The sequence below is a fragment of the Nicotiana tabacum genome, chromosome 24, assembly GCF_000715075.1.
Source record: "Nicotiana tabacum cultivar K326 chromosome 24, ASM71507v2, whole genome shotgun sequence".
NCBI lineage: Eukaryota > Viridiplantae > Streptophyta > Magnoliopsida > Solanales > Solanaceae > Nicotiana > Nicotiana tabacum.
This window is the reverse complement of record NC_134103.1, coordinates 2,298,532-2,315,320: the sequence shown is the minus strand read 5'-3', so window position 1 is coordinate 2,315,320 and position 16,789 is coordinate 2,298,532. Positions and strand designations below refer to the sequence as shown.

Sequence of the window (16,789 nt, the reverse complement as noted above, 5' to 3'; positions counted from 1 at the left end):
ATTACCAATTAAGTTGATCTTTTTAAATATACGTGTTATTCATTTAATTAATTGTATGTAGGTGTTACAATTTATTTATGTACTATGCAGGGCTTGTTATGCAGTGGATATATAGTAAAGTATGGATTGATTATTTTAATGCCTTTTTTTTTAGTTATGCTTATTCATGTATTGTTAATATATGTGTTTTTATTTAATATTCTATTAGATATATATAAAATAGTACAAAAAATCCTTGCGTAACTTATATGAGTATTAGCAATGCGGAGTTTAATAAAGCCAACCAGACATTATGCTAAGTTATGTATAATACCATTATTTTTTCTTGTGTATTACCAAACCAATCATAATACTCCTAATACTCATGTAGAATTTTATGTTGAAATCATTTGTATTAGTAAGGTAAAATAAATGACATTGCAGATAAGGATAAAGTAAAGTATAAAATATAGACAGTTTTGCATTTGACTAAATCAAACTAAAAGAATGAAAACAAAGAGTAGATCCCTCAGATAATGGCTCAAACATTATTATACGTTCAAACCTTTTTGTTCTTTCTGTTGGTCCGACTAATTCACCTCTTCTATTTGTTAAAAGATATTGGAATAATATTCTGCTAAAAGAAATATTACGTAAATAAAAGGCATACACAGTTTTAATTGGATTCGAAGCATATTAATTATTATTAAGTTAATCAGAATAATTTGGTTGGTAACCAGCTTTTTATTCCTGTAATCATTCTAATCCTTATAACTAGTAATACTTTTTTAGGGAAGGTATTTTTTCCCATAATTAAAGAAAAGAAGTATATAAATCTCAGTGCTGCCTTATAACATTTATCCATGTATAGCAAATAATTTGTAATATGGCTTATTTACGGGGATTGTCCCAATAGTTAGTTCGATATTTTGAAATTGAATCTAAAAGTAGATTTAGTAGGCGTTTGGACATAAAAATTGTAATCTTTGAGAAAAAAAAATAATATTTGAAGTTTTATTGAAAAATAATATATTTAAAATTTGAAATTATGTTTGAATATGCATTTCACTTTAAAAATAAATTGCACTTTTATGAGTGGGAAAAATGGTTTTGGAAAACTCATTTTCGAATTTCTTTTTTAAAAACTTGCAAAATTTCATGAACAAACACATTTTAAGAAAAGAAAATCGAAAAACAGATTTTTTTTATGGACAATCGGATCCTTAGAAAATTGCAAGTTCCAAATTGCTATTCGAAAAAACAAAATTTGGGAAAATTATGAGAATCAGCTATGCTGACGTGTCATGATTTTGATTATTTGGATTATACTTTATCTGAAATTAATAAAACTTAGTTTGAAGATATTTCTCCTTTCAAGTGGATAACTCATAATATCTTATACGTTTGTTCGATCTGATCAAATCATTTTCAGTTTATACGTTAAAAAAATGTATACGACGTGGGAAATACAATTTGAATGTACATAACATGGGAAATACAAAACATTACTGACAAACTCGAGAAATAAAATTCGCATGCATTATCTCGACCAAAAAAGAAATGAAAATGACATGCATCATCATGTAATTTTCATTCCAAATATTTTAATTATTTTTGGCATATTTACTGCATCGTTTTTCAACATGACCATTATAAAATAAAAAAATTGCCAAAATCTTGATTTACGAAACTGTTTGAAATCTATTTTAAAATGAGGGGGTAAATTTGAACGGAGGGAGTATAATTTAATCCAATCAAGATACGTAATCAATAACATTAATGAAACTATTATTAGGGGATGAGTTGCATGAATCATAGCTTTTGAAACGGAAAAATGGAAATTATTTCAACTTCATTATTTAATGAACTCATCATTTATTGGTGTCTTAGACCGATCCCTTCATATTCACTGCCCCACAAAGACAACAAACAGAATATCAAATTTTTTGTTTTTGTTGTTGTTATTTATTTTTTTAGTTTAAGCTTTATGCATTATTAGTATATAAACTTTTTTTTCGATATAACAATAATAATAACATATTCTGTGTAATCCTATAAGTAAGGTATGAGGAGGGTTATGTGTATAATGTTCGCAAGTGTTACCTCTACCATATTGTTTTCGAAGACCCTCGCCTCATATCAGATAAAATCAATCTACAACAATAGATAATTTTAATAGTTTAAATTATACATATTAATAATAATATAATTTTTTATACTATCAGGTCATTAAAATAAATTTTATAATTTTAAAAATAAAATAAAATAAATTACCTTCTACTGCTAATAACTTCAGCTTTTTTATATTGTTCTAGGTTCCCTTTCTCTAGGGGAGTCCTTGTGTATAGGAAGTGGGGTTTCAAATTTGAAAAGAAAGAGTGTTAATATTTAAAAAAATGGTGATTAGCATGAAAGAGAAACAAAGGGGAGGAGACACGTTTTGAATGGCTCGAAACCTGAAAAGATACTGTTCATTATTTTACTAACTCCTTTTTTTTCAAATCAAATCTTGATTTGTATATAGTATAAATAGCCTTATATACTGTATTACCCCATTTTTTATTTCTGTGATTCTTTTGAATTTTAGACCAAGACACTCAATCTCTTGCTTCATTTCAAAAGAGAGAGATCTTTTTAAGTTATAAAGAGAGCTTTCGTAGCTTGTAGATATCCGATCCCCTTCTTGTAAGTCTCTTTTTTTGCCTCAGTATATTCCCTTAAATTCTCAATTTTTTCTCATGTTTGTTCTGTTATAGCTTTATATTCATTTCAAAGATCACTTTTTGGCATCTGGGGTACTTTGTTTTTCCTTATGTTTGAGTGATAATAGCTTGAAATTTATTAAAAAGATCACTTTTTGCTATCTGGGGTTCTCAAGTTTCAACCTTTTTTGGGTTCCCTCTTGTTGTTTACATGGTACTATCTTTTTTTGCTTAGTTTTATTCTTCTTGGTATTGATTTTGTGTTTTATTCCCTTAAATTCTCAATATTTTTTCATGTTTGTTCTGTTATAATAGCTTGATATTCATTCAAAAGATCACTTTTTGGCATCTGGGTAATTTTTTTTTATTTTTTTTTTTAATTTTATGTTTGTGTGTTAATAGCTTGAAATTTATTCAAAATATCACTTTTTGCCATCTGGGGTTGCCAAGTTTCAAACTTTTCTTGATTCCCTTTGGTTATTTGCATGTTTTTTTTGGCTTGTTTTTATTCTTCTTGGTATTTGGTTTTTTTATGTCTTAATAGCTTGAAATTTATTCATAAGCTAATTTTTTTGCCATCTGGAGTTCCCAAGTTTCAATCTTTTTTTATTCCCTTTTGTTATTTGCATGGTACTTTCACTTTTTTTTGCTTGGATTTATTCTTCTTGGTTTTGTTTTTTGTAACTTTCTTTAATTGTTGGGTGTTTTTGTTTCCTTTAGGAAGTTTCTTTATCTAAGCTCCTTATTTTGTCTTTGATTCAAATTTGTCATACTTTTTTGAATTAAAGTTGTGTGTCCTTTATTTCAAACCTTATGCCTTTTTTTTTTGGGTATTGTTTTGTAGTTGGAAGTTGGCCATTTGGTATTCCTTTATGACTTTAATACTCTTACCCCTTATTTTTTTTTTAAAAGTACTTTTGTATAATTGGTTGGTTTTTTGACAATTCTGATTGCAACAACTTTTGTGTGCTAAGGCAACTTGTTTGCTGTTATTTTCTAATTTCAGGCAATTTCTGGTGGAAAGCTGATTGTTTAAGGCATCACTGTTTCTGTTACATCACATTTCGAAAAAGTGTGTGCTTAGTTGATATTTGTTGACAAAAAAAAGGATGGGAGATCATTTTGTGTTTTTGGTTGATCGGCTGCTAACTGAATCAACTTTGGAGGCTGCAATTGAAAGCAGAAACCAGAAACAACTAGCAACATCAACGACGAACGATCCAGTGGCTGATTGCTCTTCTCAGGAATCTGATCCTTTCTTGACTCCTAGGAAAATGGTTGAATGTAGGATATGTCAAGATGAAGATATGGATTCAAATATGGAGACTCCTTGCTCTTGCTGCGGTAGTTTGAAGGTTTGTTGAGCCTTGTTACTATTTTTCTATGTTGAGCTTGCAAAAGTAACCCAATTAGCCTGTAAGAGGGGTTGCTCTGATGGTAAGCAACCTCCACTTCCAACCAAGAGATTGTGAGTTCGAGTCACCCCAAGAGCAAGGTGGGGAGTTCTTGGAGGGAAGGATGCCGAGGGTCTATTGGAAACAGCCTTTCTACCTCATGGTAGGGGTAAGGTCTGCGTACACACTACCCTCCCCAAACCCCACTAGTGGGATTATACTGGGTTGTTGTTGTTGTTTGTTGTTGCTATCTATATTTGACTGAGATGAGCTTAAAATGAAGCGATTTGGAAACTGGAGATTCATATAGCCGACCCCAACTTGCTTGGGATTGATACATAATTGTCGTTGTATGCTGTCTATTGGTGTTTCATTTTTTCTGTTGTTGGATCTAGTTTATGCTGCTAGAACTTAAAAATCAACTGTGAGTTGTGCACTTGTGCCTATTGAGTATTTGCAGTTACATTTTTCTTCTTCCTACTACTCAAAAGTTGGTGTGCAATTAGTTGCTTGCTTCCATTAGCTCATGTTATTTCTAATAAGCCGTCAGGTCTAGTGCCGAACTGGTTCTGTCTTTTGACAAGTCTGGATAAATAAAAGATATTATTAATATTGTTACAAATGCATTTTATTAATTGTGTTCCTGTAACTTTTGCTTCCTTCCAAATCAATATCGTTTGTTATGTATTAACTTAAACATTCACATGTTCATGTTAATTTTTTCAATTTCTTTCTGGTTACAATTTGTTACTGCAACATACTAGCTAAGTACTAGAATGTTTTACATCATTAAAAGCTCACGATTCCGAGCGCTAGCTCTGTCCTAATTAGCTTTCTATCTCAAGGAACGGTATAGGTTCTTGTCGTAAAACACACTTTTGTGACATAAATTATGTTGAATATGCTTTAAACTCATCCCTCTATCTTTTCTCGGTTTGCCCCCCTGGTGAGTTGGGGAAGGAGCACCTGTTTCAACGCTCCTACATTGTGGAGCAAGTAAAAAACAAATAGGAGATATGGAAAAATGTTTGGAATTTATGAAGAAGCCAGACAATCAACTTTCAAGTAGTTTTCAGTACAGATGCTTAACAGAGATGGTTGGTGATGTTGCTGCATTTTTGGCTTTAGTTGGCATGAGAAGTTCCTCTGTCTTTGAGTCAGCTATCTTCTTATTCCTACCAACTTATCCTATTTGCCAGAATGTGGTATTAAATGGAAGAGAAGTTGGGGGAAGCAGATAAAGAGACCTTTGCTCTAGGATTTTCACTTATGTACTTACTTCAAAGTACTCTCTAATGTCTGATTCTTCTGTGATGCTCATATAATAACTTGTTGCATGTCATTTTAACTTCGAATTTGAGACGCTCCTACCTATTCTCCACATCTCCAAAATTGTTTATTTTATTCTAACATTTTTATTATATCTTCTGCTCATATTGTGTTCTGCAACTTCTTCATGGTTGTGCTTGGTTTTCTTTCAGTATGCACATCGTAGATGCGTGCAAAGGTGGTGTAATGAGAAGGGTGATACCATTTGTGAGATATGCCATCAGGTGGGCAACTTCTCTAAGTTTTCTTTATGTTAAAGTTACAAGCTAAACGGGCGTTTATACAAAAGCAACCTTTTCTCCATCCTTCCTTTTAGGTGTATTACAATTTTGGTTCACTTCTGTTGTACAACATGTGCTTGGTTCTTCAGTTGATGTTGGTAAATAGTATCCTTATGTTGGATTTTGTGTTTATTACAGCCTTTTAGGCCTGGTTATACAGCACCTCCCCCTATTTTTCGACTTGGAGGCATCCCGATGAATTTCAGGTATCCTTCTTCGTCTTTCTTGTTGTAATTATTAGGACTTCAAATATTCTGTTCCGTATTCCATATAGCTTTTAGCTTACCATGTGTATGGTGCTTTAATCAGGGGAAATTGGGGAATTGTCAGAAGAGACTTGAATAATCCTCGTCTGATAGCAGTGGTTTCAACTGATCGCGATTTCATCAACTCTGACTATGATGACTATGCGGTTTCTACTTCAAGAAGCATGATGTGTTGTCGTTCAGTTGCGATAATTGTATAATCTCTCTCTCTCTCTATCTGCATACATGTTAGTGCATTTGATGTTGGCCGAACAAGATAAGCAAACACAAAATGATGAAAAGAACACGTGGTTTTCTAATCACTAGAATTTGTGTCTGGCCAAACTTTATACAAACAAGTAAATCAATGTGATCCCCCACCACTTCTTGTGTTGGTTATAGTATCACTAGCCCAATTGGAATTTGGAACAACTTTTTTGTACTCCGCAAACAAGGAGATACCGTTTAGTCAATGTTCTAAGTTTACATGCAGCAATTTGATTCTCTGTCTTTTTGTTCTTTTCTTAACAGTTTATGCTGCTTCTAGTTTTACGGCACACTCTTCCCATCATAGTGAATCAAGGAGGGGACTATTCGTTCCCTTTGGTCATGGTAAGGTACTAGGCTAGAGAAAATGTGAATTCACATTGTCGTCCACTTGCACCAGATTGTATCTAACTTATTATCCTTTGCCAACAGCTACTAATGCTAAGAATTACCGGCATTGTTCTGCCTATCTACATCATAATGAAAGCAGTAACGTCTTGCCACAGACGCCAACGCCAGCAGGTGAGTGATATGGCATCTTTTCTCTTAGGTTCCTCCCCAATATACTGTGTCCGAGTAATTAAACTATTCATCCTTTCAATACAGGCTATTTTGCCCATCTCCTCGTCTGATGAAGAATCTGGCCCCGTGATACTGTCACATCAACCTCCCATCATCGATGCCCCTTGAAAGTAGTAGATATATGTTAGGTGACGTTTACTCTACTATTATTACAGCGTCCTGCTGCATAAAAATTGCTGCAGAGAGGATGGATGAATGGGAAATGAAAACGCATGCGCGTACTGCAGTTGGTGTTTCAGATTGTGAAAGATGGATCAGCAGTCAAAGAAGTTGTAGATTGAAGAAATACCTAATGTAGAGGAAGGAAAAAATGAAAAAAAGAAGAAACCAAGAAGGGCATAGAAAGAACAAGATTTCAAGTTTCCAATTAGAAAGGTTTCAAGTTTGTGAATTAGTCAGAAATCTTTGTACAGTTAGTTAAGTTCAACTATGTATATGAACACATTGATGGAATAGAAAATCTAGCCAAAAAAAGTTGGTTTCCTTATGGTGCAATAGTGAGTGTTTTATAAATGATTTTTTTTTTAATTTAATCATTGTATCTGAAACTCACCGGTCCGACCAAACTGTATTAGTGCCTTACCCCCCAAGGGAGAGAAAAAGGCTTTCGGTGGAAGTCGGAATGGTTCTTTAGTTATAGATACCGCCGCCAAAATGGGCTTGGCCAGCCTAATTCAACCCGCTATTTGGGTAGGGTTGGACTAGGATCTTTTTAGCCTATTTAAAACTGAGGCTTATAAGCCCGGCCCAAGATAGCCCGCTGGCCCTTGAGGCTTTAGGTGGGCCTGGGCCGGCCTGTGGGCCAAAAATTAATTAAATATTTAATATTTAAAAAAACTAAAAACTAAAAAAATCATTAACTATATTCCCCAACCCCAGATTGCTCATTTACCCTTTCATATCAACTAGAATTTAGATTTTTGACATGCATGTAATATGACAAAATTAATTTTTCTTTTGCTTAACTAATAACGAACTCGAAAAGTTTTAGGTGGCCAATAATAATCTTTCTTCAAAAGAAAATATTACTTCAAGTGGCCAATGATCAGTTTGGATTACTTTAATACATTATTAATATTAAACTGCTCTTCAGTATAGAAAAGATCGATTTTAAATACAAAAAGAAAATTGACCACTAGCAAATTTCAAGAATTTTAAAAATTTTATGGATTATAATGATAAAATCAGCAAATGATGTTAATCCTAAATTAAAAAATCTCAGCATATAAACTTATTGAAGCAATCCTTTAATCTGAGAAAAATGAAAGAAAAGTATTAAGAAAATATTCATGTAACTTTAAAAAAGAAGAGCTAGAGATATACAGAATTTGAATTTCAATTACGAGAATCCTAGTCAAATATTAAACTTTTTGTACGCTCTAAGTAAACAGAAATTGTTTACATGATTAATCGACTATGTCACAGAAAAAATATTTAAGGATTAAAGATTTTTTTTTTTAATAAAAGAAATTGAAGGGCCGACACGCCCTAGCCCGCGATCCTCTTAGGGCTGGGTTGGGCTGGCCATTTTAAGGCCAATTTATATGGCGAGCTGGCCCGTCCTAGCCCACCAAATTTTAAAAACCCACGAGGCTTGAGTTGGGCTGGGTCGGACTGGCTCGTTTTGACAGCTCTAGTTATAAAGTTCAAATCCGATGCTTCTGATTAGGTAAAAACATTTTAACTATCCCACCGCACTCCTTGACGGTATATATATGATCTACTCGTGCACAAATTATTTCAATGGATAGTGTACGCAACCTTTTCTTGCATTTCTATTGAAGTTGGTGTTTCATGGTTGAGAAAGTTCTGTTTGCCTAACTTATTTACTATATCTAATTATTTGGGAAAGAAGAGACAATGTGAAGCCTTTAAGGAACCATGTGGTTCTATATAGAGAAACTCTCATTTTTATGTTGAAAGGGAAGACTCATATTCTTTGAATGGTCAAGGGGGGAAGTTCTATTCCACTAACTCAAACATTAAAAACTTAGATTTGTTCAAAGTCCTCTTCTACTGTCTAAAGAAACCTACCCAATCCACCTCCACCCTCCACAACTCACCAAATAAATAAGCAAAATATAAGATTACAAAAAATAAAAAAAGGAAACTAAGGATATTTAGGAGAAATTATTGATCTTGGTCTAGAAAAGTGGCTGACCAGCCTTATTCATAAATGAAATAAAGGACACCTACATAGAGTAGATTGCTTAATATTTGCGGCACAAATTCATTTTGAACCTATTGGTCTTAGTATCACAGGTGGTTGAATGATCACCTTCTATTTACTAGAACATTCTTTGTTCGAGATATTACGAAAAATTATACTGTGTATATAAGTAAAATATTAAATTTTAGATATATATAACATATATTGAACATCTTGAACACCCTTTGTCGGAATTTTTCTTTTTTACTTCTGCCAAGTTTGAACATCTTGAAGGCGTCTTATTTAAAATAAATTTTTTTGTTTCACTTGAATTTTTCTTGTGTGATAATTTCGAAATTATATAAGTAAAGAGAAAGAGATTCGCTACTTCCGTTCTCGACAGGGCATCAATTATGAATGGTGGATAATTGATCTACCATTACGTTGTGACTGCATGAATCATATTTGACCTCTAATTATTAATGATTCAATAATATGAGACGTGTCGTGACTAAATATCCAATACCTAATAGGTACCCTCGTCTGTGAGTGGAACATATTAAAGAAAGTACAATCCATTGTCACAACTCACAATCAATGTTGTTTACAAATTGACTAGAAAAGAGACACATTTAAATCAAACATTATCTTAAAAATGTAAGCTCAATCAATGAGATCGAGGATACTGTAAACATCAAGTAAGAAATATCTCATAAATCATTACAAACCCTTCCAGTATCAAATAATCTACTAATTATTAATTATTCCGAGAAATTGAATTTGTTTCAAAATATTTTGACGTTTCGCAAAGCTGATCCAATCTTCGCCACTGCAATGCCTAAAGCTAACTTTTATGTATTAAAGGGTGTGAAAAGAGAAAGAGAAGACCCCAACTTGAACCCAACATGTAATCATTTGAGTTTTTTTTTTAAACATCAAAATGCACCCATTTAATAACATATCCCGGCAAAAACTTAAAACACTAGGTCTTCCCAGGTACCCGATGGAATAGTCAAGGTGCGTAAGCTGGCCGTGACACCGCCGGTGTCCAAAAAGATATTCATTATCAGCATAACTTGTGTAATTGAAGGGAAGCCCTGGCGTAACTGATAAAGTTGCTGCCAGTTGAGAGGTCACGTGTTCGAACAATGAAAACAACCTCTTGCAGAAATATAGGATAAGACTGCATACAATACACCCTTGTGATCCGTTCCTTTTCCGAACCTCGCACATAACGGGAGCTTAGTGCACTGGGCTGCCCTTTCTTGCCATAGCCTGTGTAATTATATTGCAATTATTCATCCCAAAAGACGGTAATAATAGGCAAAGGAAAGAAGCACATGAATTTCCAGCACATGTGATACAATACAATCCTCTCAACTTGTTCTCTATAAAGCCTCATTTGACTTGTTTGTCAAATATAATTACAGCGATGAGCGATCTGTCCCGTTTAACAAACTCAGTTCCAGCTTCTTCGTGGCCTGAAATGTTCCGGTAAGAGACAAAAAGATAAGAATGTCAACCTACCATGAGTAGAAACTCCTCTATCTCTATCCTACATATCAATTATATGTTATACCTACAATGTAATCATATATTCTTTAAAGAGTATATATATTTATACTTCCGATTCTTTTGTCGTGAGCGCCAGATGTACGCAAGCGCTCCGAATGCACAGCTCGCAACTGCAATAGCCAACGCAGCTCCAACTGGAACCACAACTGCATTTGTCGAGGCTACCAACTCTTCGGCAACTATTTTTTCAGTCTTACCACCGCCTTGCTGTTCATTGTCCTTGTAAAGAGTTACTAGTTCTTTCCCGTAGTAACTGACCAAAAACTTGAAGACCTCGTCCTCATCCCAATCGATCTTATTATTTTCCTCACTTGTTTTGCTTGGGCTGAGGTAACACGAGGAACAAAGCTGTTTTGGAGGCCAAATAGCTTTTGGAAATTCAGGATCGCCAGTTCCGAGGGATGCTTCTTCTTTTATCAGTCTTTTGTTAACCTGGTTGTGAGCACGCCACAACCAGAGGGCAAAATCACGTGCTTTCTTGAACGGAGTAGACACGCTGAAAATTAGGAATATTCGAACAGAACAGTTACCATTACCTGACTTGGATTAGCAGATAGCAAAAAGGTAATAATCGGACAGAATAAGTTGACAAACAAACCGAATCTAAACAACATTTTTACCTTAAGCACATTTCGTAAAAGTGTTGCCTACACTCCTCACAAACGAAAAAGTTGTGTATAAAATCACATGCACTTCTAAATGCCATGTTGCTTTCTCCGTCCTCCACTCTTACGGAGAGTGAATGTAACAAAACCCACAAACCGCAACTGCAAAGAAACAAACGTCATGTGGCTAAGGAAACTGCCAAAGCAAATTTTATCTATACAACAACTCTATTAAAGTTGTGAACGTATTATGTTAATAGAAGCATATTATCACTGAACGATCAAACTTCAGCCTTTCTCTTTGATTGACCTGTTTTATGTTCTGCTAGTTATCAAAAGAAGTTATGGAAAGACAAAAGACGGCGGAAATAAGCAGATGGTAGAAAACGGGCACTTTAGGCTTCATTTGCCTGCACATATTTTTTTACTACAGTTTTTGGTGAATATACAATCACAAAATTTGTAATGCGAAGAAGAGACTACATGAATGATCCATTACCTAAAACCTCTAGTATCATTCTTGCTGCCACGACAATACATCTGCAGTAGAAAATAAATTGTCATACACAAATTTGCGAGATATAGAAAGCATATTTTCATAAACTTAAGTGTTTCACAAACTTCACCTAAGTAGTGAAAATTAGAGTCCCTCGGCAAGCTTTTGCCCTGATTGGCGCTTTGCAATTTTCATTTAGTTTTTGAAGTATAAATCTTGACAAGAGTGGGTTGCTCTAGTGGTGAGCACCCTCCACTTCCAACCAAGAGGTTGTGAGTTCGAGTCACCCCAAGAGCAAGGTGGGGAGTTCTTGGAGGGAGGGAGCCGAGGGTCTATCGGAAACAGCCTCTCTACCCCAAGGTAGGGGTAAGTCTGCGTACACACTACCCCAGGGTGGGATTATACTGTGGGATTATACTGGGTTGTTGTTGTTGTTGTTTTGAAGTATAAATCTTCTACTATGAGTAACCTCCGGAATAAAAAGATTCTATTTTTAACATGGTTGTGGAGAAACATTTTACACATTACATCACTTCTACTTAACAATAAGTTTTACATCATAAAAACTTCATCTTAGTTACACTCCCTCTTTCAGTAAGAAACTGAAACAGAAAAAATCTAAAGAATATATAACTAAATAATAACACCAGATGCATCAGCTACAGTAAAGAAGCAGGGTTAAGTAACCTACCCAATATCCGCGAGGAACCTCTTTACCACAAATCTGGTAATTTCCTATAGCTCCCTTTTTGCTACAACTTTCAGCTTCCTCATTGTTAACCAACATCGTAGATGATGGACAAAGATCATCAAAATTAACAAGTACATCTGCACTCCCCTTCCGGCACCTAGTATAAGTATACGACTCCACATGTAAGGGAAACGTGGTTATTGTTATAAGCCTACAATAATGCGGAAAAGCACCAAAGAATAGGAGAAAACCTCCTAGAAGGGTGATGAGCAACCAAAAGCTGAAGAAACTTTATAAGTGATGCCCGAGTTTCTGGTTTAATCATCTGCACGGATTGAGGACTAACACCTTAAAGTTGGTCGACATAAATTATTGATCTAACAAAGACAGAGGATTCAGCCCTTTACCTTGTGGTCTAAAATAATACTAAAGGCAGTAGATGTTGCCTCCTCAACATCATAGATAGCTTTGGCAATCTTCACAAGCAAAAGTTTGCAGAAGTAAGAAGAAGTATATAAGAGGCAGCCTAAATTTCATTTATGTAAGAATCAAAAGTCATGGTCTAGTAACCTGGCCAGGATCTGAAGTGTTTGTCTGAAGATGCTCATTCTCGTATTTTCCATCATCCAAGCCATATGAGCTGAGAGTTCAAAGTTGAAGGAAAGAAGAATGCAGAAGCTAGTCAAAGACATATCAGAGAATAACTTTTAAGTGGAGCATCTTATTATGCAGTAGTGCACAATGAATGATAACGTGAACAATAGCTTGTGATAAAATACACTCAAGTTTCACATTCTTCAATACGGAGAACCTCAACTTCTGTTACATTATTACATCACTAGATATATAGTTGTATGAGTAATTTTACCAGTGCATCATTGTTGTAGAGAAATATGGGATTACCAATCTATTGTTCATAGCTTGTACAACTCCGCCAGGTAGTTTAGAAGTTGAGACTACTATTTTTCTTTTAATTTCAAGATCCAACTGAAATCTCAGAGGACATCATCCTATAGTGTTGTGGTTGTCGAAGATCGAAACATTATTTCGAATTTGATGATGCAGAGATCTTTTTTGTTACGCAGTTCATGATATATAAAGCCCGTCCAAGCCTCCCTGTCGCTTCCTAATTACTCCAACTAAACGGAATGCTCACATTACCTTCTTAGCGGTCCCAAAGTGAAGTCCAGTTCGAACAGAATATAAAGCCAAAATTCTAACTTTTATACTTTTGAACTTTACAACTTTATCCTTTAAAAGCGAAAACGAAAAAAAAAACATAGTCTCTCCTGTTAACTACTTAGCAACATACGTTTCCTTCATTGTTGTTAAGAATGAAGGAAAGAACCTATAAACGACATTCATTTATACCTTCCCAATTGTTTGTTGATCCAGCCAAGCAAGACATCAGCAGTTCGTCCATTTTCAATCGGAAGTATTTCACTTTTTTCTTGATTTGGACCCCAACCACCACCAACAAACTTCTTAGGAGGACCCCAAAAAAGCATCGGGTAATGATCCACAGAGAACTTGTCACAAAGATTAGAATTTATCTGTGCTGCCAAAAAGGTGATAAGTGATGGGAATAAATCAGTTAGGTTAAGTAGATCGTAAAAGAGCATAACTCATGGTTTTACATATGATATGAAACAACTTTGAAATCATAAAGACCTAAGCAAAGACGAACAATTTTCATTAACGCGGGAAATCATCAGAAAAATGGAAAAGGTATCAATATGCTTCCTAATGGCGTAGAATAACATATCAAGCAAAAGAAAAGATTATCGATAATATTGAGCATTTTCTTAGAAGCATAAACAAAGCATAGAGCAATACCGTCGATGCACAATCTACCCTTGTCATTAATATGATTCCTGGATGACTAGCATCTGCCCCGTTGAAGAGTCTTGCAACTTTTTCATATTGTGGCTGCAAAATTATTGCTACTTCTATGAGAACCATTACAACAAAAATCTACTCATCCTATCCCATTTTACCCACTTTCATTTGGAAACATGACTTCATCATCATTTGTTTTTTATCCGTCTGAATTTTTTCTTCTTTTAACTTCTCAAGTGTTCGGTTTTTATCTGTTTTGTTAGTATCTTTATGAATTTATTAGTCTATGGGTATTCAACAACAACAAACCCAGTGGATTCCCACAAGTAGGATCTGGGGAGGGTAGGATGTAGTACGCAGCCTTACCCCTATCCTGGGAGGGCAGAGAAGGCTGTTTTCGATAGACCCTCAGCTAAAGAAAATATGAAAGAAGCAGTGGCAACAAGAAGTAACAACTAAATAAATATAAGTAACAACTATATTGTTATAACTTTATAAATATAAGACCTAATGTTTAATCTACATTGAAACTTGTCAAAGTCTGACTCTTGTAATTTGAATCCGATCATCATTTTTGGGATAGAGGTAATACCTTATAATTTCTACAAGCGGGACACCTGCAAGACAAGTAAAAATGATTCAAGTAAGAATCACATGGCATACAAATAGGAACTTGAAATACAAAGGAATATTTACGAATAGACTCTAGCAACCTCAAGATTAGTCAGCCAACGATTACAAAGTAAAAAACACAAGTAAAGATAACGTTTTACGTTTTCCCTATACTGAGACAAACTGCATTCAGCATCGCTGAATTCGGTTTCTACTAGCTTGGAAATTCATTGCAAAACAAGTTGACTAAAGAATGTTAAACAACTAAGAAGTAGAATATAGAACCAATAGTTGCAAAAACTTGTGAAGCACCTTCGACTCTTAGTTTGGTGAAATAAAAAGAACATAGCCAACTCTTATATTGACATTTAACCATACAACAACAAAAATAACAAAAAACTTAGTGTAATCTCGCAAGTGGGATCTGGGGATGGTAGTGTGTACGCAGACTTTACTCCTACCTTTAAGAAGGCAGAGGTTGTTTCCGGTAAACCCATGGCGCAGGAAAAATAAAAGTAAAGAGCAACAACAAGCGAACCAATCAGAAAACCGAAGCGAAAATACAAGACTAGCACCAGCATAATGAAAGATTTTACCAACCAGCACATGATTAATTTATACCAATAAATTAAGCTTTTTAGTCAATCCAAATTAAACCCTCATCCACAAAGCTACAATCTTTGTATTCTAGCTGATCAAAGAATATTTTTTTTTTTTAAAAACCGCAATCTTTATATATGCCCCTCAAAACCTATAATGTCTTCTTTGCTCACCAGCTTCCCAGAATCACACAAACTCAAAAACAAAAAACAAAAGAACATCCTAACTTTACCAAGTAACAGAAACAAACTAAGATGTTACTTTTACATTATATACAAACTACAGTCAATCCTCTCTATAACAGCCTCATTTGTTCCGATATTTTTTGGCTGCTATAATGAAATGCTATTATATAGGACATATATTATAACATAACATAGAATGAAAAACTTAGTTTTTACGGTTAATTACTGTTACATAATGCTATTATAGAGAAGTCTTGACTATACCTTCAACATGTAGATCCCATAATTTGCTATAAAAAAAGATGTTATTTTTACATTATATCAATATAACAACAAAAAAAAAAAAGAAAAAAAAAATCTAAAATGGGCCATTAAGATTTTCAGTTATTAACCCAAGAGAACAAAAAACTCATCCATAAAATCCCATTTACAAAACAAACCTGAAAAAAAGATTTATTTATTTATATTACTTTGTCTCCACTAAACAACATGGTTCCTCCAAGAAACATTTAATTCTCAAAAACCCAAAAAGAAAAAAAAAGCCAACAAAAAATAATTTTTTTTATATGAACTGACCAGTGAGCAAAGAATTCAACAATAACATAAGGGGCAGGAGTCTCCTTAAGAACAGTATCAAAGTTGGTGGTATTTAAATCAATAGCAAAGTCACCATCTTGGTTATTCTCCTTTATGATTGATCGAAGAATCACACGTTGAGATCCACTTGAAACTGAAACTGATTGTTCAAAGCTTGAAAATAATAGAATCAAGAATAGCAGTAAAAATACAGAGCAAAAAGTCATGACCAAAATTTTGTGTAAAGTGAAAGAAAAAAAAGAGGTTATATATGTCAAAAAAGTTACAGAAATGGGGGAGAACAAGACAAAGATGAAGGTCAAATTTGAGGTATAGAAGTTTCAGAGATTTAGGGAAAGATTTCGATCTGATTTTGGTAATAACTAAAGAAAGTACAATTTTTTTAAGGTTTTGTTAGTACAAGTAGGTGTATAAAGAAAAATGATAAACCGAACCAAAGTGACAATCCGAATCAAACCGAGAAATAAAACCCAACTATGATTTAGTTTGATATTAAAAATAAAATTCGATCATAATTGGTTTGGTTTAATTTGATTTTAACTAAAAAAAAGTTAAACCGAAACCAACCCAACCCAACATTACATGTATAGAACTTTTTAATATATTTAATACATTAAAATATTTATTGTAGTGTCGTTTATAAATATTTCTTAAATTTTTT

At 34.0% G+C, this 16,789-nt stretch overlaps 2 protein-coding genes across 10 annotated transcripts; one reads left to right on the top strand and one right to left on the bottom strand.

The window, feature by feature from the left end:
- The first annotated feature begins 2,448 nt into the window (after nt 1–2,448).
- On the top strand, nt 2,449–7,312 carry LOC107794884 (uncharacterized). Of its 3 annotated transcripts, none has more exons than XM_016617438.2 (8): nt 2,449–2,664; nt 3,688–4,036; nt 5,557–5,628; nt 5,824–5,891; nt 5,995–6,145; nt 6,462–6,542; nt 6,630–6,719; nt 6,804–7,312. In XM_016617438.2, the coding sequence occupies exons 2-8, from the start codon at nt 3,791–3,793 to the stop codon at nt 6,885–6,887; spliced, it is 792 nt and encodes a 263-aa protein (XP_016472924.1). In that variant the 5' UTR covers nt 2,449–2,664; nt 3,688–3,790; the 3' UTR covers nt 6,888–7,312. The 3 variants fall into 3 exon arrangements, with proteins under 3 accessions (XP_016472924.1, XP_016472925.1, XP_016472926.2); XM_016617439.2 differs by lacking the exon at nt 2,449–2,664 and adding an exon at nt 2,757–2,895; XM_016617440.2 differs by lacking the exons at nt 2,449–2,664; nt 3,688–4,036 and adding an exon at nt 4,106–4,244.
- Nucleotides 7,313–9,664: 2,352 nt separating this feature from the next.
- LOC107794882 (sulfhydryl oxidase 2) lies at nt 9,665–16,504 on the bottom strand. 7 transcript variants are annotated; one of them, XM_016617436.2, is made up of 12 exons: nt 16,108–16,504; nt 14,727–14,751; nt 14,132–14,224; nt 13,667–13,848; nt 12,866–12,935; nt 12,703–12,771; nt 12,547–12,620; nt 12,296–12,452; nt 11,608–11,648; nt 11,124–11,270; nt 10,553–10,999; nt 9,665–10,409 (listed from the first exon to the last, which is right to left on the bottom strand). In XM_016617436.2, the coding sequence occupies exons 1-12, from the start codon at nt 16,332–16,334 to the stop codon at nt 10,388–10,390; spliced, it is 1,554 nt and encodes a 517-aa protein (XP_016472922.1). In that variant the 5' UTR covers nt 16,335–16,504; the 3' UTR covers nt 9,665–10,387. The 7 variants fall into 7 exon arrangements, with proteins under 7 accessions (XP_016472922.1, XP_016472920.1, XP_016472921.1 ...); XM_016617434.2 differs by having other exon boundaries at nt 10,290–10,409; nt 10,508–10,999; XM_016617435.2 differs by having other exon boundaries at nt 10,290–10,409; nt 10,512–10,999.
- Nucleotides 16,505–16,789: the final 285 nt, after the last annotated feature.

What these genes read in the sequence shown, in the direction of transcription:
- LOC107794884 (XM_016617438.2), top strand. Translation starts at nt 3,791, where the DNA reads ATGGGAGATCATTTTGTGTTTTTGGTTGATCGGCTGCTAACTGAATCA. An exon ending in CTTGCTGCGGTAGTTTGAAG is followed by an intron (nt 4,037 to 5,556) that starts GTTTGTTGAGCC and finishes GTTTTCTTTCAG; the next exon opens with TATGCACATCGTAGATGCGT. An exon ending in GTCGTTCAGTTGCGATAATT is followed by an intron (nt 6,146 to 6,461) that starts GTATAATCTCTC and finishes TTTTCTTAACAG; the next exon opens with TTTATGCTGCTTCTAGTTTT.
- LOC107794882 (XM_016617433.2), bottom strand. Translation starts at nt 16,334, where the DNA reads ATGACTTTTTGCTCTGTATTTTTACTGCTATTCTTGATTCTATTATTT. An exon ending in ATCAACAAACAATTGGGAAG is followed by an intron (nt 12,936 to 13,666) that starts GTATAAATGAAT and finishes TTGAACTCTCAG; the next exon opens with CTCATATGGCTTGGATGATG. An exon ending in ACACTTCAGATCCTGGCCAG is followed by an intron (nt 12,772 to 12,865) that starts GTTACTAGACCA and finishes TTGCTTGTGAAG; the next exon opens with ATTGCCAAAGCTATCTATGA.